This window comes from Harpia harpyja, chromosome Z, assembly GCF_026419915.1.
Source record: "Harpia harpyja isolate bHarHar1 chromosome Z, bHarHar1 primary haplotype, whole genome shotgun sequence".
Lineage (NCBI taxonomy): Eukaryota > Metazoa > Chordata > Aves > Accipitriformes > Accipitridae > Harpia > Harpia harpyja.
The window spans coordinates 12,944,900-12,966,994 of NC_068969.1; the positions used below are offsets into that span (position 1 = coordinate 12,944,900).

The following is a 22,095-nucleotide window of genomic DNA, read 5'->3' on the forward strand; positions in this document are numbered from 1 at the left end:
TGGGTAGGTGACAGTCATGAGCAAGGGGCATTGCAGCCCCACACCAAGGAAGAAGGGAGCGTCTGTCTGTCTTTTGCCAGCAGGCTGGAGACTGTGTGAGTGCATTTAATACGCCTGGGGCTCCTGGGCTGCCTGTACGCTTGTCTGCCCTTCGATTTCTGTGTGAGGGCCCCACGCTGCAAGTAATTTGCACTTTGTGGGTGGTGTAAGTGCCCTACTATCAGACAGAGAGGTGATGCAGCTCTGCTGCCGCTCTGTCCCCCGACGCAGCGTGCCAGAGGCACTCCCGTCCCGTGAGCCCCAGGCACAGGGTCCCAGACAGCAGACGACTGTCTACAGACATCAGGGATCTCACGCACAGGTGGAGGCAGGTGTGCTTGGATTTTTGGGTCCCACTTCCATTCCCTGCGGCTGTGTGTTTCCACCCCCAGGCATTCACCACAACCACTGCTGCTTCTGGCAGGCTCGGCCATTCCCTGTCTGGCTGGAACGAGAGCAGGACGTGTACTCACCCCTCTGCGTGGCTCTTCCCATCCATCACTTTCCATAGAGAATAGCTTAGGCCCTTCATCCACACCCTGAATTAACATTTCCTGTAGGCATCACACCCCCTTGTCCCTCTCTTGCCCATGGACCGCTGCCTTCCAGCCAGCAGGGCACATCCCAAGAAGAGAGAATGATTTTTCCTGTGCGGTCCGTCGAATTATCTCATGTAAAACAGTGACTCATTGTCCCCTCTTTCGAGTGTGTTTCTTGGCTAGAGGGAGACTGTCATTAGTGCCAGGGAGCCTGGCTGCCATTACCATCCCGTTGTGCCACACAGCCCTGGGATTCTGGAGAGGCTGCAAGGTGGTGATTGCTGCAAACAAAGGTAGTGTTTTTAGGGGATGACACCTTCTTTCATCTCCTCCTCATCGAGGAGAGCCCATGTACACCTTGTAATAGTGTGATCAGGGGATCCCCAATACCTTCAGATCTCTGTGTGGTTTGAGGATGGAAATGCTGCAGAAGGGTTTGTCCCAGGGGATAGTAGCCATGGAGCATTTGTGTTTGGCGGAAGGAGGTTGGAAAAATGCTCTTTTCCATCTTTTCTAGGAGGTTTGTACAGCTGGCCTCCTCAGAGGTGGAAAGTGTGACCTCAGGTCACTGCCTGTGGTACCTCTTCTGAGGAACATGGCTGGGAAGGAGGTATTGGGGCTGCTTCATCAGCAGAGATGTGGGCTGAAAATGGGGGATGGGGTGCCCCATCACCCTTCAAGAGCCATCGTGGCTTCTTGGAGGTGGCCTTAAGTAGCTTCCCAGAAAGCCAAAAGAGTCATTTGGGGAAAAGGGGGAGATTTCCAGAGGAGGCGGCTGTGGGTGATAAGGGCTGGTAGGATCCCTCCATTGGCTCCATGGGGATGAGCCATGTTTTAGCCAGGTACTGGAGAAGAGGAAGAGGGTGGACCATTGTGCAGCCTTCGTCCCTCCTCTGCGTCCCTCCCTCATCTTGCCCTGAAATGGTACTTTATCGCAGCAGCTAAAACATCACTTCTAGGTGACCCTGGTGCCTGTGGTGGTGCAAAACCACCCGGTGCCTGTGGTGCTGTAAAACCACCTCCTCCCATATGCAAATGCGTGCGGGTTCATCTTTCTGAGCTGATAGGAGAGGAGATCTGTGTTTCACTGCTGCAGCTCGTCCTGCCTGTTTTACATGGGCTAGTCTCTGTGTAAACCTCCTCATGTGCACGTCCTGTCTTGCACTGCTCAGGTTGGCCTCTGAGCTGCTTTTATTTGTGGTTTTCCCTTAGCTTTGTGGGTAACCTCCTTGCAACGTATCTCTGTTTAGCCCTCTGCAGTTTCTAAGTGCTGGGAGGGGAGGGGAGGCGGGGGGGGTTTAATTATTTGGTTTGGCTGTTTCAAAAGGGCTGGGGGGATGGTAGAAAGTGTGTAGTGGTGGGAAAAAAGCCTGAGCTAAGCTTTCAAGCATCCCCGTGCTGCTGGGACTCGGTTCTGTCGGATCCAGCCAAGTTCAAGTCACTCGGTTGGTTTAGTTTCTGCTGAACAAAACAGCGTTAGGTCAGGACCACATGAACCGCCGACTGGAACGTTTTCACAGCTTCCCTTCCCATGGGGAGCAGTCCCAGCAGGCTGGGCTGTCGGTAACAAGGTGTCTCAGGGCACAATCCTGCGCTTGGCGGATTCAGCAGGACCTCTAAACAAAGGTGTGTTGCACCACATGAGCTAAAACTTCCAATGACCTGTTGCTCAGCCCCAAAGTGAGCGGGTATGTGTTTTCCAGCCCCCCGTGTCGTGTGGGTGCCGTTGGGGAGGTGGCTTATACAAACTCATAGCAGCAGTCTTGTAATGGTAAGAGAAATTAAATACCCTTCGCTAAGCCCTCTGATGGACAAGCAGATGAGCTTCAGACTCATGTGTTTTACTCCCCATCCCTGCGAGAACAGACCTATTTTGGTTGTCTGTGCTCCTGGGGGGGTATGACACCAGTGACAGCTGCCAAGCTGCTGCGATGCTCCTTGTGAGAGATGGTGCCTGGCTGGAGATGGGGCTTTGCCGTGGGGGATAACCAGGCTGACAACATCCAGGTAGTGGCTGTGCTTGAAAATAGAGTTGTATGGCCCAAACCAAGCTACCTGGAGGCAGTTTCTGAGCCTGAGAGTTAGGATGCAGTGCTGGTGAGAGAAGACACTTATCCAGTGGTTTCAGGGGGACAGCTGAGCTGCCAGGTCCCATGCCAATGCCTGAGGGCTGTGGCTCAGCTGGTGACACAGAGGGTTGCCATTAAATCACGTGATGGTTTTGCAGGGGACAGGGATGTGCCTGCCTGCGGACCGGCTCAAGGAAGCAGGATCACAATGGTGACTCTAATCCTGCCCTGCTGATATGCTGCATTAGCCTGGCTCGGTTATCTGGGAGTGAGTTGCTCCAGGACCCTTGCAGGGCTACAACCAGCTACAGACTTTGGGCTCCCCTTGGAGGTCCTGTTCGTAATGCTCCCATTGCCCATCCCTCTGGGGAGAGATGGACAGGATTGGGGCATTAGGTGGGTCCTGGTGCAGACGTGTGGGCACCCTATGCAGTTCTTTCAGCAGTCCCTAGCAAGTCAGCTCAGCGGCATCCTGCCCCTTGGCTCTGCTATAATGTCTGAAAATGCTCTGGAGCAAGCGAGGGGAAGGTCCTGCGGCTCCCCAGGACGCTCTGGGTTGTCACTCTGCTGCAGGCAATGGGAGGGGAGCTGGCAGGGGGACGTCTGATGGAGAGTGGAGGATTATTCTCTTTCCCTAACAAGTGAGCCGAGACAGATGTCTCCGGCAGACTCTATGCCGCCTCTACCTCAGCAGACAGAAATGCAGAGCCAGCCAGCCTTTACCAAGGCTTGGCCCGCAGAGCAGAGGGCAGGCTGTCAGGAATAGGCTGGGTTATATATTGCCAGCTTGTTCATCAGCAGGGGAAGTATTGGAGGTGGACAGCGGTGGGTCTGCCTGTGACTACACTGCATGGGGCTGTGTTAGGTGGCAACCTGTTGCCCATGTCCACCTAACCTGCACAGGAGAGTCACTTGCTGCTCACCTGCTGATGGGAAGAAATGATCACCGGTGTCTGTTCTGAGCCTCTGCAAGAGGATGTTGTCATGAGGCAGAACAGGCTGAACAAGCCATAACTGGGGAGAAGAACACCATGCAAAGAGAAGCAAAGATGGCAAGGGCCACAGGGGCATTTCCCGAGCTATGGAGGATGTTGGTCTGGAACAAGAAATGTATGTTTGTATTGTAAATATTAGAGTTACAGAGTTTGCGAGTTGATGCCAGCTCCCCTCCACCACTCCTCCTGCTCACCAGTCGCTGGCACAGCCCCGGGATGAACAAAAGAGGTCAAATACAGCATTCATTCCAAAGGGATCTGTTAGCCGCCACATGGAAGCTGTGCAACGTCGGGGCTATCGCAGGATGATATCTGAGCTCTCCCCTTCTCTGTAATGCAACTGCTTGGGGAGCAGTGCTGTGCATGAAAGAGGCCTGGGGGAAAGACCAGAAAACATCTCTTCTGGTTGTTCTCCATAGGGCTGGTTACTTTTTGCCATTGCTTGTGCCTGTCTGAATATCACTGTTCACCTTGAAATGCTCTGTCTCCCTAAAATGCTTAGTCCCGTATGTGCTCTGCTGCCAAGTGTACCTGCCAGAATGGGGCATGGATGCTGCCCGCTACCTCTGAGCGAGCCCAAGGGGCACAATCATCTCCTACCACCGGCGTGTAAACAAAGTGCAGAGATACCCATCAGCTTGTCTGGGGGACAAACCTCATCTCTGGAGATATAGGAAAAAACTTGGGTCTGCTACCTGAGAGAGCTCTTTCCAAACCCACCCAGTGCCGGCGGCTCCTGCAGGCCCTTGGTAGAGGTCTGGAGGCTGCCAGGCAAGTCTGAAATGCCTCTTGCATCCCCTGGTTCTCTTGCCGACCCCCTGCATGCCCAGAAAGGCAATGGCTGGGGCTGCACTGGAGAACAAGCATGTGCTTGAGGTCTTTGTACGCAGTCGTCGCGTTACAGTTTCACTTTTAGGGGCAGAATGGGGCCCGTCATGTCCTGCAGATTCAGGGATCGATGTTCTTAGCTGTGACTGATGCTCTTGGCTCTCCCCCAGCGAATGGTACAGCTCCTGTGTTTGCACTGCCACTCTCCTGGCATCCTCAGCCAGGTCTCTGGTGTTTGCCATCCACCCCAGATTTCCCGCACTAAGGCCTCAAGTCCTGTGCCCCGCATCCAAAGTATTTGGGACGTTCCCTTTTCCCCGGTGAGCCATGGGAATACGCATTTTCCCAGTGGCGCTGCAGATGGTGAGAGGCAGGGTCCCACCGAACCCGCTGGAGGTAGCTGCCGGTGTGACACAGCAGTGTGACGGGGGACGAGGGCTGCTGTCTGTTTGCCGTATGTAAGAACAGAAAATCAAGCAGGCGCTGCCGGCTGACCAGGCGGCGAGGCACTGCGGGGCTGGGCTGGAGGACACATCCTGCTGCGCTCTGGCGTTGAGGTTGCCCCCTCGTCATGTGGCCTCACGCAGCAGCCGTGTCTGACCCCCCCCCTCCCCACATCACCATTGCCTGTGGAGGATCTTCAGCCTTGGCAGAGAAGATGCTCAAGCAGACTTGAGTTTTTGGGGGCGATCCAAAGAGTTTTGGGTGCAAACACCTGGGTGAAGCCCAGCCGGCTACACCTCCTGCTTCTCATTTCACTTGCAGCTCCCCAGTGGAGGTGGTTGTGTCTGAATTCACAAAGCTGAAGGATGCATTTAAGCAAATCAAGCATGTGGCTCTTAGAGTTCTTTTCTTCTCTAGCATTTTAATTCAGCCTCTGTTGTCTATATCCCTGGCTTTTTAGATGCAGTAAAAATGAGCAGTCACAGGAATCTAAGTAGATTGGATTACCTCTTCGCTGAAGCCAAAAATTTGTGTTCCCAACTCAAAACCTTCCAGTAAGAATAAAAATAGGAATGGGTTTTGGTTTTAATTCCCAGAGGTGCTCCCTTAGCTCTGAAGATATGTGAATGCCAGAATTGCCACACTTTTTCACAGCTGAATGCAGCGTGCAAGAAAGCGAACAGTCACTTATTTGGTCATCTTCTCCATCAAAGAGAGGTCACTACCTTCAGCAACGTTAAGTCAGTGGGTCTGGAGTTTGCTGTAGGATTTTGGTGTTTGGGTTCCCACATCACTCTTGTTTTGAAAAGAATCTATCTTTAAAAAAACCAAACAAACAACAATCAGCCCTCATGCTTAGGTGAAAATGAAGCAAATGTGTTCTCCACCAGGACGAGCCCAAGCATAAAAGCCAGAGCTTCCTAGAATTAAACTGCTTCCTTGAGACCAGCCCTGTTTGACCCAATAGCTCTGATCTTTCCAAGCAGGGCTGCTCTTCACGCGGCCCACTGGCCACTGCCCAGGGGTTTGACTGCTGCTTCCACGTGTGATTTCTTGGCCTCCGTGCCCTGGACCATCCTCACACAGTTGAAGTGTCCAGCCGCCAACCAGGCTGCATGTCCCAGGCTTTGCTATCAAACCGGGAGGGAAAACTGAGCTTAAACTGCAGGAACTGTCTGGATCTATCACTGCTGCTGTCAAGCTCTATTTTCTTTTTCTCTCTTTCTCTTTTTTTTTTTCCCTCTTGGATGTTAAAATCGAAAATGAGATGGATTCAGCAGCCAGTGGCTGCAGCTAGGGTTTGGCTTTGAATAACGCAGTCTCAATATCCTCTCTTAAATTAGATGGCAGGATCCTTCTCTGTGTCTCTTGGGTGCAGTTATTTTAATAGCAAGAAGCCTGTCTTCATGAAGCAGGGCTGCGTTTCCGCAGTCAGGGACGAGTGAGCCATCGCTGCTGCGACTGAAGCACTCACTCGTTGTCCATGGCAGGTGCCGGAGAGGAGTCAGCAAGGTCTGGGGAAGCTCGTTGCTGTGCCCACAAGGAGTTCCAGGTCCTGATTTCTGGCTCTTTCAGTGACTGACTTAAAGCAAGTGCTGATGTCTTTACACTGTAGAGCTCTGGATGTTGCTTCCCCTTTTGATAAAAAGGGGTAATATTGTTCTTATTTGCTTCCCACTGTAAACTCTTCTCTCTCCTATGAACGCAGTTCAGCTGCATGTGTGCCATGTGTGCCAGGCAGTCAGTTCATCACCGATACCTTTTCCTATGTTCAGATCTAGAATGCATCACAAATCTGAATCCATCAGAAATGTGATGGATTCACACCCCACCTTACCCAAGTTCAGAGCTTTTTTTTTGGTCTGAGAGAGCATCCCCTTCCAAGAGGGGCTGCTTGGAGAGCTGAGTCTTCCTATAGTACAAACAAGCACCTATCCCACTCACCTGCTGGGAGTCGCAGGCTGTAATTAACACTCAGACTGATCATTTTGGGTGCCCAGGCACCACAATTATTTTTTCTCTTTTTTTAGGTTTTGTGCAGACACAACAGGAAGCGAAGCTGGGCTGTGAGACAGCAGCGGGGAGACAGTGGTGGGGTCAGGATTAGCTCCTTGGGGCCTCTGGGGTGCCTACTCACATGCAACCATGTGTGCTGCTTCTTCACTTCCCTTGGCTGGAGACCACTGAATCTCCAGGTTTTAACCCTCTCCAGTGTTTCATATTGGAGACCACAAGTGGAGCTTTTGGCTCCTCGTGGCCCCAGGGTTCAGCCTGGAAAATGCCTGAAAGTTCCATCCTCCAGCCCAAAAGGAGTTGGGATTCCTCCTGCTGCATCTCAGCCAGACTCCCACTGGGGTTTCGAAACCTCTTCCTATCTGTCACCTGAGCGAGTGGGCATGAAGGTGTCCTGCACGTGAAACACCTCCCGTCCCTTTCTGCAGGCCCATTCCCGGGGGACAATCACATCCTGGCTCAGCTCACACACACATCCAGCCCTTGCAACCTCCCATGGGGCAGCAAGTCCTGGGATCACCTGGTCACCTCACAGCCCTTCTCAGCAGCTCTGGATCTGCCCTGGTCCCGGGAGAGCAGAGCTGTCAGTGCTGCAGGTGAGGGTCGCCAATGCTACAGGTAGTAGTATTCATGCTTTTTTTTGCTGCTGTGGCAAATACCTCACCTGAGGATAGGTTTCAGGACTTCATTTACCTTTTTTTATGACTGTCACACTGGCAGCTGATAGCCCAGAACTAATGCATCTGGGACCTCCTGCCACTTCCAGTAGCGAAGTAGCAGAACCTGCTGAATTCCAACACTGCAAAATTAAATTCTGTTGCATTTCCACTTTGTCCTGGTCCAGGACAAAGCTTTAGTTTCCGTGTTTGGTGTTTCAGTCTCTCCCTGCCATGGCAGCCTTTCTCAATGCTTTGTCCGTCATCAGTATCTTTCTATTTTTATGTCAACTCATTCCTGAAATATTGATCCCAAAGCCAAACTTGAAGATATTTTACTAGAAATCTGCCTTCTGCCCAGCATTTCCCATTTAAACACCACCTGCTTTCCAGTTGCTTGCGTCCCTTACAGTTCACCTTTTAAACTTCATCTTCTCTGATTGCAGTATTTGTTTCCTGTGGTAAGTCATATCATCTCATGTGTTATGTATATCTGGGTGAAGATCTACCACATATGCTTGATCTACAGAAATGGCTTATTTTATTCACAGATTAGGTTGCGTGAGTATAAACTGTGCTTAGTAAATGCCATGTTGATTTTATTCCCCTATCTAGTTGCACCCACATCTTTTAATTGTTTCTTTCCTTCAGACTGTTTTCTAAAGCCTTGGTAATGTGATGTCAGCCTAGCAGGCTTGTCGCTGCCTGAATCCTGTCACCTAGCCAAACTCTTCAACTCAGGCGCTGGATTTGCTGTTGTGGTTGCAGAGAACCTCCCTCCATAATTAAGAGTCTCTGCAGCCAAAACAGCAAATTCTTTCACTGGTGCTTCCAGAAGTCTGGGATGGTCATGATCCAGTCTTTCCCTCACCCCACACATGTCTGGCTGTCTTCGCAATCAGCTAGTACACCTAAATAGTCACAGCTTTAAAATCTATCCCCTTTTCCAAAGAGAGCTGGCAAGTCATTGAAACTCCAGATCCTGCTGTGGTATTGATGTCACACCACTGCAAGAGAATAGCTTCGGTTTGGATGGGAGAGCACTAAAATCGGAGCTGTAGGGGGAAAGGAGGGAGGGAGCACGTTGCCTTTTTAAGCTCCGAAGGAAAGACTGAAAGCACTTGTAGCACAGGAGACTCCAAAATGGGCCTGAGCTCCCTTTCAGGCTCATCTCATTTGGTGATTTCTGGTCAATGTTACTGCCTTAGCATGGGGTTTTCGGTCTCTTGCTCTGCATCACTCCTATTCCCTTGCCTCATTCTTTGAAGATGCAAAGGACAAACGTGATATTTCCTTCTGCCCATCTCAGTGAAAAACATTTTGAATTTGGATCATGGATGTACACTGTCTTGATACTTGCTATGCAAATGGTGATCCAGCAGTTGCCAAGGATTGATGTTTTTCTCCCCTTTAGAAACTTGATATACCTTGGCTAAGTGCCTTGCCTGCTTTCGGATGCAATTGTGGCGATGCTAAATTTCCAAGTGTTACCACTGCACGTGGTGGAATCTGAGAACCTCAGTAACAAGCTATAAAGTCAGGAGGAAAGCCAGGATGCAAAGATCTTGGCAGCTCCGCCATGATGGAAGATCCTGCTGTACTCAGGGCCATGGTGCCAAAATGTAGCACAAACCATTAGTTTACTCTGATGATACTCCCTCCTCAACAGTGTCATATATTTCAGTATTCCTTGGCCTTCCCAAACTTCTTGGAGTCCCAGGAGCATCCCAGGGATGGCTAAGCCAACGGTACAGGGGATGGGGTGATTGACTCGCTCTCAGCATGAACGAGTGGAAGAAGAGGGATGTGTAAATGCCATTGCCCATCTGCCCCCTTCCTCCCTTCTCCTCCTCACAGTCCAAGCTGTATCCCAGATCTGATGGAAGAAACAGGCACAGGTCAAGAATCGAGCCTTTCCCCACCTTCCCCTCCATGTGTGGTTTCCTCTCCAGCTGTGCATTTCAGCCAGCTTGGAGCCTCTTGAGCTCAGCCTTCCTAAGGTGGGCCATTGCCTGCTTGGGGTATGCGGTGAAGGCGAGGACAGGATGGGGAGAGACCCCAGGATGGGAGCACACTGTGGGATTGCATGATGAGGTGGTTGGGATGGAGGAGCCAGGGAAGAGGGGTTTTGTGTTCAAATTAAGGCTGAGCTGTGTTCATAGAGCTGCGTGATGAGGATCTGGGGACTGGCGACGGGGGGAGGACTGGGAGAGGAGTGCGTCAGCAGAGATGTTGCAGGTGCCGGGGCTGAGGGATGGTGAACAGGGGATAGCCACAGCCTGGGGTCATGGGGCAGAGCTGTGTTAGTGGCAAAGCCTGGTCTTAGTGGGGCTGGACTCTGTTAAATCGCCATCTACAGCCTCCCACTGGCTCAGGCAGGTCGCAGCAGCCCCGGCCTGCCTTCTGCTGTGATGGCCAATGTTGCTCTGCAGGGTGATCCCAGACATTTTGGGGATGCTTTGGGGACAGGCAGCCCGGACTTGTCTCCGTTTGAGCACACACTGCCAGCCGCAGGCATTTGCAGCCGCTCTGACCCCAGCCCTGCAGAGGATGGACACTTCGGTCCCACGGGGCGCACAGATCGACTGCTGCCCTCCGCATGCACCGGTGCCGGCACGGTGCCGTGCTGAGCCGCACACGGTTGCAGCTGTTGCATCTCCCCCTCTGCCGCGGGGTTTAACGCTGTCTTCAGAAGTCATCCTCGTGGCCCAGCCAGGAGCCCGTTTGCTTTTCTCCTTGGGACTCTGCATGTAGCACGAGCAGACGGTTTCTGAGGGGGGAGAATTCCTGCAGTTGGAGCCTCGTAAAAACCTGCCATTGGGCCAGACGTTTGCTCTGAAGGGTTTGGCGAGCGCCCCGGGCAGGGGATGGTGTCATCGCTTTGGAGAGCAAAAGCTGTCAAGATGCAGCGCTGGCATCTTCCCCCGCCAGCTCAGCGCTCCCGGGCTCCTCCAGCCGCAAGGGAGCAGCCTGACAGCTTTTTTTCCTTTTTTTTTTTTCTCTTCCCTTTTTTTTCTGGAACCCTGTATAGCATGAGCGTAGTGGGGATCCCAGGGGGTTTGCTGCTATCTGGAGAAGATGCCTTGTTCTCTGCCAGACCTTGTGCCGGGGAAAGGCTGGAGGAAATCCATTTTGCAACGTTTCTGCTGGGGCTGTTGGCGAGAGTCATGTGAAGTGCAGCAGTCCCTGGCCAGGCTTGTTCCCCTGCCTCAGCAGCATCAAAAGGCACAGCCAGAGCTCGGATCTGACCTGCCTGACCTCTGCTCGCTCGCCGCTTTACTGCAGATTTGCTTTTCGTTCACCCTAAAGAGTGTCCTGCCGAGCGAGCCCGCTCGTCCCGGGCCATGACCTGACCCTGCACCGGGCACTGTGGCTTTCCCCGAGATGCCGTTTCCACGCACCCCTGCGCAGTGGAAACATGAGCAATTTGCATTTCTAGCAGCTTCAGGTCAGCCTGAACCACCGGCGCTTTGCTTATGTCCCTCATAAGGTAGGTTCTGGTTGATGCACGTGTTAATCTCGAAAACAAATGCCTCCACATTGTTTTTACTAAATATAGGCCAGGTGTCTGCTGTGGTGCAGGGCGCTTGCAGACAGCCCACAGCAGGGACACAGTCTTAAATTGAACAGGAGTTTATCAGCCCTAGCCAGGAAAGGGACTGGAGCTTAATGCTCTCTGCTTGCAGATTTGAGCTGCAGTGAGTTGAGTTTTCAAGGTCGATCTCATTCCCTGTCATTTGCAGAGGGCTGAGCCTGGAAATGTGAAACGGGGCTCCTCTGGGACGAGCATCTCAGCCCAGCACTGTGTACGTTGGATCTTCCGCTTATCTCTCATTAGCACAGATGCCGTTTCATGCTCCTGTGGGGTAACTGATACCGGGGATTGAGGAAGAAACTGTATCTTCTCGTTGAGTCACATCTCAATCAATCCAGTGCTGCAGGAAGTGTCATTTCCCATCAACGCGCAAGCGTACATGCGCTGCTGATGAAATCTTGTGAGGTCAGGCAGTCATTTCCCCCTAATTACAGCTCTGGGAATGAATAATGTTTAGCTTAGACCCTGGTGACTTTGTGCTTTGGAGCAGCTTTCATTTAAGCAAAATATAAGCACATGAAAATGAAGATGGGATTTGGATTTTTCCTTCTGGTTATTTTGGTTGAAAAGATGCCATCTGGGGCTTGTATAATAAATTTGGTTTTGTTTGGTGAGGGTCAGTGAACGAAAAGATCCAGAGCCCCAAATTGTTGTGCAAAAAGCCTCTGTTAGAAACTTCCATGTTGCCAGAAACGGTTTGTGAGAGATGCTTTTCCCACCACCGTATACATCCCGCTGAGATTTTAGAAGGTCCCTGTAGGAGCAGGAACTTGGAGGACTGGAAGAACCTCCGAGGCCACGATCTCTTGAACAGTGTATCCTATCATCCCCTTCAGAAGAAACATCATCTTCCGTTTTAAAACTCACAGTGTGATTTCTTCTGTGGAAGCCAATTCCAGGGCTGCACAACCCCCATGGTTAGAATCCTTCTTCTCATATGAAAACTGTCGTGGCATCCTCTACCAATGGAGAGGGTCAGACACAAGAAGCAGAGGGTGGGTGAGAGGTGGGACAGCTGCTTGGTGTTACTGCAAGCAAGAGCCTGCACCCATGTCGTGGCTGGCTCCATGCATTAAGTTTGGGATATCCAGGCCACGTGGTTCTGCCCACGCTGCGCTGGAAACAGGTCCCTGGGGCTAAGGGATGGCAGCTGAAGTGGATGCTTCATACCCTGGAAGGTGATTGCATCCCTACATAATTTATGAGCATGAGAACTTGAGCATCTGTCACTGACTGGGTGTCCGGCACCACATTCGTGGCTGGCCAGGTCCAGCTTCCAGTTTCGTGCTGCTGCAGATAGACCTCCGAAATCAAACCAGCCAATCTGCATGGCAGGGAAGGGGCGAAGACTGCTTGGGTGGCTGTCTTCAGCTTCAAACACTTGAGGAGATGTTGCTGGTTTAGAAGGGAAGAAAAAAAAATAAATAGCAAATAAGAACTTAAAACAACTTATCAGTCAAATGAAGCATCTGACCAATTCGTGTATTAATGACCGTGTCTCTGAGCCTGGAAATGCAAACTCTGAGCCCGTGGGGACTCAGCACAGAGCTGCCGGTGTTGGATCTGCCCCTTATCTCTACCAAGCACAGATGCTGTCTCGCCCCTCACGGGGCTGCGGCGATGCTGGTCACCTCCTGGGTCATTCCCTCAGCAATGCAGCCTGCACGCAGTGCCATTTCCCAAATGCACGTGGATCAAACTGTTCCCAGTTGCTCTTGAAATTGTAACAACCCGTTATCTTTATTTATGGTCTTTTATTTGTTTAAAGGTTAGATCTGGACCTTTTGAATGCTAACTGCGGGTTTTGTTAAAAAATAAGAGGGAGGGGCGAGCATTGCTTGAGCATCTTCTCCCAGAGGCAAACAGATCTGTCTCTTCTCAAGGGATGATGTCTCATCCCAACTTGGGCATCTCCAGAGAGGGTGAGGGAAGCAGCCCCTCCCAACCCCTCTGATTTTTCTCCCTCTTTTTGCAGCTGCAGAAGACAGAGTTATGAGATCTACCTGGCAGGGGAAAGCTGGTCGCAGCCCACTCCAGGCCCTGTACGAGAGTGACCAGGTAAAGGGCCAGGGAGAGGGAAATGGGGGGGTGAAGAGGGAGTGGGGTGCTGGAGGTTGACCTCTTCTTCCACCCCTCCGGTGTGCAGGGCACTGCAGTGTGTCCAAACACACCCAAGGTCCCCATACCTGAACCTCTGGCTGTGTCCAAAAGAAAAGACCACACCGCTTTGGGGAGTAATCGTTGATAAAAAACTGCTTTTGGCCCTTGCTGGTACTTGGGCAAATGGTTTCATTATCAATGGGCTGAGCCATAGCTGGGCAAACCCGGGAGATTTCGCCATCTGAGGATTCAAAGCCAACTCTGGGCCATCGTAGCAGGGCAAGAGCATCATTGCTGCACTTTCTGAGCTAATAATTGGGAGATGCTTCTATGTTGGGTGCTATATACACACACACATATGCATATATGCATATATATATATATACACACGCACATATATAAAGCTGGACCCAGCCATGAGGCGTTTATAATCCTGGGACGTCTCAGTCCTCTCCATCACCCTGAGCTGTGCCAGCTACACCTGCTGAGAAAGGGGCAGCCAGGCACTGTGTGGGCAGGGAAACGCTCCCTCCGGGTGGGCTTAGTGGGTCCCTGCCTCTGCAAGAGTCTGCTGCAGGGTAAGCCTGAGGCAGAGAGCACTCGCCCTCGCCAGCCCCCAGTGCGTGCAGCCCAACTGGCATCGGTGACACGGCGTCAGGGAAGGTGTCCAGCTTGCCCTTAGCAGCTGAATGGGAGCTTGGGGGTTTGTGGTTGAAGCTGCAAAAGGTGTGTTTGTTTCCTTCTACTGCATTTCCCCCGTGGGTGGGCGGTTTTCCCCCCATGCAGCCAGACTTGCCTTTGCAGAGGGATCCTCGCCCACAACTTCCCTGCAGGAAACCACCTGCCAACTGGTGCAAAGGGCTGGGCCATTGCCACGCGCCCCAGCTACCAAATGTGCCCTGCATCTCCCCACGTCCACTGGGCAGTCATCTTCTGCAGCCCCCAAGAAGCAGAAGGCAACGGTGGTGGTGCCTGCAGCTGGCCGCCATCCCCACTGCCTCCCCACTGCCCATCGGCAGTGCCCGCTGCAGCTGGAGCCAGATCTCCCTTCCATACACGATGCTTTGTGTTACTGTCTAGGTTGATGCTTTTATGTCTATAAGCAGCCAAATTACATTTGCTCTGGGAAAAATGGCAAATGTGACTTCCTTGGCCACGATGCTGGCAAACCCTAATGCTGCTGGAATGTCGTGGTGTTATTTCCTTAAAAGTGATACTTAATTTCTCTGGCTTTTAAAGAGAAGGAAATGAAGGGAGCAATTCTGCTCTGAAATAACTGCAAGACATGCACTTATTCCAGTGGGCGGCTGCTGAAAAGTAGTCACATTTATTTGTTGCCATGCCTGCAGACAGTGTCTTTTTGTCTTTCTGGTCCAATAGTTTTGAATTATGCAAGTGCATGGAAAAATACCTGAAAAAAAAATCACATTATTAAAATGCTGCCTTTTTTTTTTTTTTTTAAGCACTTGCAAAAAGGGTTTCCAATTTTAGAAGGTGATGGGGAACGTCCAAACAAGAGAAATTTCTACTGAAAGGTTTGGCTGTGTCGCAAAGAGGTGTACCATGAGAATGCCTCTTCAGCTATGATTATCACCTCCCTAGGTGCTGTATCTTCCTCATATCCAAGTAGCCAACAATGTCAAAGTCATCTTTTGGTGGCAGTTAGAGTGTGTTGACCTGCATTTCCTCCATGTGAGCATTTTCCCTTATCATCTCCCTCTTGGAAGGAGCAGGGATGGGATGCTTTCTCCTACCCCGTCTCAGGTTACTGCCCATGCAGGCTTCTGGAGAAAGTGGTCAGTAAGGTGACCCGGACAAGGTCATTTGTGGAAATGAGATCCAAAAGGGTATAAATGTGGTTCATCCCTTGCAGGAGGAGCTTTTTGCCCAGATGTTAGTGCCCTTCTGAAGGTGATGAGCCTGCTGGATCATCCATGGGATGGGCAGTTTGTCCCGGGATCCCAACTCCTGGCAGGAGCTTTACAAAGCCCCATCTCCACAACACTGCCTATCCCAGGCTGTAGTGCCTCCCAAAACCCTTTATCTTCCCCCAGGGAGAGGTGAGGGTGCACCTGAAGTTTGGCAAAGGGTGTCCTTTGGCATGCCTAAGCGATGACAGCTGTCAGCAGCAAGGATGTAGGGACCGAGGAGGTGGCCTGCCCTTGCCCTTCATCTTGGGGTTGCTACATCTCTGCAGGCTACAGACATTTGTCGTGGCGCCCTGTGATGCCGGCGGGAGTTTCTTCACAACCACAAAGTGGAAGCCAACGTCATCTTGCGACATGGGGGGGTCATTGCATTGCATTAGAGCAGCAGTTCCGTGGGGTCAGACCCACCTCGGGTTAGCAAATGGGTGGTGAAGCTGTTAGTGGTCGTGGCCTGGACGAGGCCGTTGGAGGTTCCCAGCGAGGATCTCGGGGCTGAACGCAAAACCTCCCAACCCTGTGAGCAAAACGGGGAGGGAGTGGGCAGGCGGAGGAGGGGACCTTCCTCTTCTGAGTGCCTAGAAATAATTTCCTTCCCCAGATGTTTTAATGACATTTTGGGATTTCTGATGAAAACTGTGACAGGAAGGGTCACATCCCCAAATCTGGAGGTGGGGGTTTTCATCTGGGGCAGGGGGCTCTGGGCTCCTGAGACGCCAATGCAGCAGCTGCCAGGCCTTGATGCATGGGTCAAAAAAGGTAAAGAAAAAGGACTTTATGTGGACTTCTCATCCCTGTGGACAAAGGAGCCCGTGACCAGTGCTGAGGCATCAGACTGGCCTGTGTGGAAAACGTCCCTCAGAAGAAGAAACCCACAGCTCTCAGGAAGGGCCCCACCACCACCTCCAGCAGCACCTCGCTCCTCTCCATCATGCCCTGCCACCCCACCTCCCCTTCAGCTCCCCATCTGCTCCCCAGGGTTCAACTGTCAGTGTTAAAGGCCATTTTCCTCCACCTGCCTCCCTTTGCCTTTCCTTGGCAGCACACCCGTGCCATTATCATCATGCATGCCCATGCTTGTGTGCCACGTTTCTGCCTCCCGGCTGCAGTGTTCGCAGCGAGCCCGTGGTTGTAGGCATCAGCGCGATGCAGCGATGCCCCATTGCAGCCAGGAGGTGTGCGGGGCCCTGCGCCAGCAAAGGGGCTGTGCTGTTTGCCCCTGGAGGCGTCGGGCCACGTATGGGCCCCCAGGCTCCTGTAAGGGAGAGCTTTAGCCCAGTATGTGTGTGGGGTGCTGTAACAAATATTTGGTTGTTGACCCCCTCTGCACCGCCTGTTCTTCCCTCACCCCCTTTGACTTGTCTTCTCATCTGGCTCCTCATCACATTTTAGTCTGTCTTTTGCCCCCAGCAGGTCCAAGGATTAAATGCACCAAAGCAAGTTGTGTTCAAAGTCAACGCTGTCCCCAAAAATCTCACACGGGTGACTGCCAAATGCAGAAGAGAGGAGGGGATGGGGACAGTTGTGGGCCACGTGTTGCATGTAGGCAACGATCAGCTTGGGCAAGCTAATGACCATCTTGGGTTTGTTTTTTTTTTCTCCCCAGTTTGAGCAGTCATCACTGCAGGCGGTTCACCAGCAGAGACGGGAGCTGTTGAGCAACATCTGCAACCGTTACACCCGCAAGCGGCGTCTCCTGCGTCCGGATGACTTGCGGCACTTGGTGGTGGATGACACGCATGGGCTGCTCTACTGCTACGTGCCCAAAGTGGCTTGCACTAACTGGAAACGGGTGATGATGGTCCTGACAGGGCAAGGCAAGTACCGGGACCCGCTGGAAATCCCCGCCAACGAGGCCCATGTCTCATCTAACCTGCGCACCCTCTCCGAGTACAGCATCCCCGAGATCAACCACCGCCTGCGCAGCTACCTCAAGTTCATCTTTGTGCGGGAGCCCTTTGAGCGCCTGGTCTCGGCGTACCGCAACAAGTTTACCCGCAGCTACAACACGGCCTTCCACAAGCGCTACGGCACCAAGATCATCCGGCGGCACCGGCAGGAGCCCAGCGACAAGGCCCTGGAGCGTGGGGACGACGTGCGCTTCGAGGAGTTCGTCTACTACCTGCTGGATCCACGGACGCAGCGGGAGGAGCCCTTCAACGAGCACTGGGAGCGGGTGCACTCGCTCTGCCACCCCTGCATCGTCCACTACGACGTGGTGGGCAAGTATGAGACCTTGGCCGAAGACGCCAACTACATCCTCCAGCTGGTTGGGGCCGACATGAGCGTCAAGTTCCCATCTTCATCCAAGACCACCAGGACGACAGATGACATGACGGCCCAGTTCTTCCAGGACATTAGCCCCTTCTACCAAAGGAGACTCTTTAATTTATACAAAATGGACTACTTGCTCTTCAATTACTCCATCCCCTCGTACCTCCGCATCCGATGAGGCAGGGGTTGGGGGGAGAGGCGAAGGAGAGCTGGGTAACTCTCATCTTGCCACAATTCCTCTCCTCCCACCCTGTGCTCATCTCTTCGTTGACTTTTCCCCTGTGCCCTCTCCGTTATGGTCTGCTCCACATCCTGATGCCTCATTCATGCATGGTCTGGAGGGAGGACACCTCTCAAAACACTGGGGCTGGAGCTTTTCCTTCCCTTTCCCTCCCACCCTTCAACACCTATAGGGGATGGTGGCGGGACCAGACACTGCTGGGTAGGAGGGCTTGCCTTGGCTGGGGACTTCTTTTTAACTAAGAAACTCTGTAGATCCAAGTCTTGGGAAGGCTCCTTTTTTGGGCAGGATCCCTTTAGGTCATTCTCCTTACTGGGCTGTTTGGGGGCAGACATGGCATCTTGGGGGTAGGGTGGAGCGTGTCAGAGACTTTCATAGAACCAGAAATAAAGCAATAATTTAATTTAAGTTTTTCCTTTCGTTTAAAATTGCTCCCACCTTTTCGCCTTGTTCTCCTCCGTCCTCCCCCAGCTTCCTGCGCCATCCCCCATTGCTGGGAAGGCAGTGGTGTGTTACTGTGACCACACATTTCTCCCTGACAAAGCCTGGAGGGCTTTTTTGTTACTCACCTTCTGTAGGCTCTCTGGATGCAAAATACTCCAAAGAGAGAGAGAGGAGCAGGTTTGCAGCAGGTATGGGATGATAACGACACAGTGTTTTCTCCTGAATTACAATACCAGAGCACTCAGTGCCTCTGTGTGTGTGTGTGTGTGTGTGTGTGTGAGTCTCTGGCTTTCTGGTCAAATCCAATAAATCCAGGCCCCACACCTCCTGGTTTTTAAGAGCAGGCGATAACTGTTTCGCAAAGCCACATGTACAGCACGGGTGGAGGTGTCTGCCCAGATGAGATCACGTCGCCCACGGTGCCCTGCCCAGGGCCCTGCTGGGCTGGCAGGACCCCGCTGGCAGCGACAGCTTCAGCTTCTCGTCCCCTGCCACCGCGTGCTGCTCCCACGCGTGGCCACTGCCTCCCGCGTGGGGTGGCCACATTGCACCAGGGCACAGAGAAAGGTGCCGGGGCAGGTTTGAGTAATAAAGTGCTTCTGGGAGCACTCTGCTGGGATGTGGGAGATGATAGATAGCTGTGGTAATGAAAAGGTGATGCTGGACTGGGAAGGCTGGAGAAGAGTGTGTACGTGTGTGTGCGCTTGTGCGCGTATGAGAAAAAAATGAGAATAAAAATGGGGACAGAGACACCTAGAGGAAAATTCCTCTTTGCCTGGCTGGTTTTGGACAATTCATTCCTTGAAGAAGAAATGGGGAGGAGGGGGTGAAACACAAAAGAAAATGACAAACCCAGTCCTAGGATTTTAAATTAAAACCAGTTCAAGGAGCTGTATTTCTTTAAAACCATATTTCAGTCTTTCCTCTTTTCTGTTCAGCTTTGGCTCAGTGGCTGCCTTTTTGTAAATAAACACGCCGGTAATAGATGCTGTAGAGTGTGTCTGCTGGCTCGGCTGCTAACACTTGACTTACTAGTGCAATACAATGGGAGGTTTTATAAAACCCCAGTGCTCTCAGGCTCTTCTAAAAATAATGTTTTCATCTAATAACTTTCAGCTCTTATAGCTCAACCTTTTTCCTCTCTGCCTCTGATTGGCATCTCTATGCTGACACTCCCTCCTTGGTTGCTCTGTTTGGAGAATGGGTTTAGCAAAGCAATGAAAAAGAAAAGTAAATAAAATTGCTGGTGATCCTGGCAGTCTGACTGCTTCTCCCAGTCTGGACTGGAGATCTCACAGAAATGGCCTTTCTCGTGCTTAGTATCTCCCTGTCCAGCTGAAAGTCAAAGCACAAGAAGAGATTATATGATGCAACAAATTTCATCTGCAGCGTTCAGGCTTGGAGTGCATTCCTCCTGCTTTCTCAGGAGTCTCGTGTTCCCCGTTTAGTACTGCCTCTACTTGGAAAACTCATTGTTCAAGTCACCACAAGCTCTTTTCATCGCTTTTGGTCATGAATCATAATTTGGGGTCAGATTCAGAGTCACAAAAGGCTGGATTTTTGCGTGGATTTTTTTTTTTTTTCCTTTCCTAAATCCTGTTCCCTGCAGGTAGCTCTTAAAAGCTGATGGCACAGTGAGTGGCAAGGACAGATAGACGCTCTCTCCCCGTTGTGCTGTCTGTGGGTGTTTAGGCAGTATCTGGCTGGCTGTGAGCCCCTTTGGTCTCTCTTTGGTGTGAAAGCGAGGGCACAGCATGCTCTGGGCTTTGCCTTTTAGCCAGCTGGTTTCTAACCTTTCCTGCAATGGTGGCAATTTGGGGACGGTCCCGGTTGTGATGGCTATTTGATGGGCAGCCTGTCCCCCGGCATCCCCATCAGACCTGACCCATTGCCCCAAACAACAGCGAAATGAAAGCAGCCCTCCGGCCTCGGCCATGGTCTGCTAAGGGCAATCAATACCCTGCTGACATTTGGTCTGCAACAGGGCGTCTTTTGGGTCACGTAGGACCTTTGGAAATACCCACCTTTGGGCTTTTTCTAAAAAAAAAAAACCCAACCAACAGCCACAATCCAAACCTTTTAGGTCATACCTTTGGCTTTCCCCCTGCCTAAATACCACTTTCCAAAGCAAAACCTGCCCATGCAAACAGAAAACGGCCACTTTGTATTTCTGAAGCAACCACCTTCAGCCCGGGCTGGAGCGTTCCGGGCCTGGAAACGCTTGGTCCGTGCCAAAGCCGAGCAGCCGGGGCCGGGGCCGACCCCCCCCCACGGCTCGCACGGAAACACGCTGCAGGACTGGGAGGAAAACGGAGTTACGAGGACACCGTGTGACTGGTGATCCCAACTACAAGCATTTTAATTTCCTGTAAGACTTGGGGTGCTGGGAAGCATTTCTCTGATGAGGGGCCCCTAGAGGTCTGCGGCTTTTTTAGCTGTTTCACTGCATCGTTTCTCTTGCTAGAGGAGAAAATCTCAAGGTACTCTAGGCCAGCTATAAAGTGTAATTGGATTTGGTTTTCTCCTCTACTTGGAACTGGGAATGTGGCGGCTCCTGACCTGCAACAAGGCCATGAAAGGCGAGGAGATGCCCAGATGCCAGGGTGTCATCCCCTCGGCCCTGCCCCAGCACCCCGCTGGGAGCGGGGAGTGTTTCTGGGAGGAAGATGGTGGTCGGGTGACGAAGGGTACAAATGCACTGCTGGGATCGCCAACGGGACCGAAACGCAGCCCTGGGGGATGGGTCTGTCTTTGTGGCAATGAGGCTTTGGTGTGGCTGGCCTGCGGGACTGCGTACCATGTAGCGTGTTGCTTTGGCCAGGGTTTGGTGATGAGTGGAGGTGAAGACTCTTCTCGGGCAGTCCTGTAACCAACGAGGGGAAGACAGGACCAACCATCCCGGCAGGAATGAACTCAACCGCTGTCACCTGGAGAGAGAGCAAAGGGATAACCCGAAGGGCAGCAGGAGCACTTCTACCTGTGCATGGACTTCTTTTGGTGCCCTTAAATACAAGCCTTACATTGCCAAAAAAAACCCCCCAACTTGGTATTTCTGCAGGGAAGGTTCACTTGGTGCTCAGGGGTTAAGTGTGGCCCTTACCCCCATGGCCCCACACTGAGCTCCTGCACCCAGGGTGTGCTGGGAGCAGCTGGGCTGGGGGACAAGGAGGGGACGTCCCATGGCAAAACTGGAGGTGCCGGTGCCTGCCAAAGCAGCCCGGTGAGAGCATGAGGTGTCCCTGCTGCACTAAGTGCACCGACCCTGCCAAAAGGAGCAGAGGCACCCAGGCAAGTGTGGCTGCAATTAGATGCCTACCCCATAACCAAGCAGCTTGTCTGCTGGGGGGGGGGACGGGGGGGGACCCGCTGGCCAGGCAGCACCGTTTTCTGCCCACGCTGGAGTCCTCAGTGGCACTTTGTCAGCAACAGGTTGGGGCAGTGTGAGAGACTGAAAGAGTTAATGTCTCAAACATTGTGGTGGGGCAAGTTCTGCTTAAAGACAAACCCTGCACTGCAAGGAACCAAGGTGAAAAGCCCATCAGCTCAGACATCAGCAACAGGAGGGGGAGGGCGTGCTGGAGGGTGCGCTGCTCCCTGTTCTGATAAGCTGTTCTGATATAAAGATCAAACAATGGCCACATCTGCAGGGAAGGAGAAGTTACTCAACAAACGACCCCCAAGCCCAAAGGCTCACAAACTGCTCATTAACCTGACAAATTTGGGTGCCCGCCTGAAGGGGCGACAAGGATGATAAAAGGACACAAACTGAAGCCCCAAGTGCGCAAGCCCACTGGAACTGGACCCCTCGGCTGACTGGACCAACGCTGGACCCAGGACCGCTGAAATCTTTCTCTCCTCCTTTTTGTCTGTCTTCTTCTCTCTTTCCTTTTCCACAATGCCTACACCTCATCCCTTTAAGATATAAAACCGTTG

The 22,095-nt window shown here is 52.2% G+C and overlaps 1 protein-coding gene across 3 annotated transcripts in view; it reads left to right on the top strand.

Annotated features, from left to right (window-relative positions):
* Positions 1-18,126, top strand: part of CHST13 (carbohydrate sulfotransferase 13) — a 48,243-nt gene extending 30,117 nt beyond the window's left edge. For all 3 annotated transcript variants that reach the window (XM_052778172.1, XM_052778173.1, XM_052778170.1), the window contains 2 exons: positions 13,154-13,236; positions 16,810-18,126. In XM_052778172.1, the coding sequence (XP_052634132.1) occupies positions 13,171-13,236; positions 16,810-17,655 (912 nt within the window). In that variant the 5' untranslated portion in view covers positions 13,154-13,170 and the 3' untranslated portion in view covers positions 17,656-18,126. The remainder of the gene's footprint in view (positions 1-13,153; positions 13,237-16,809) is intronic.
* Positions 18,127-22,095: the final 3,969 nt, after the last annotated feature.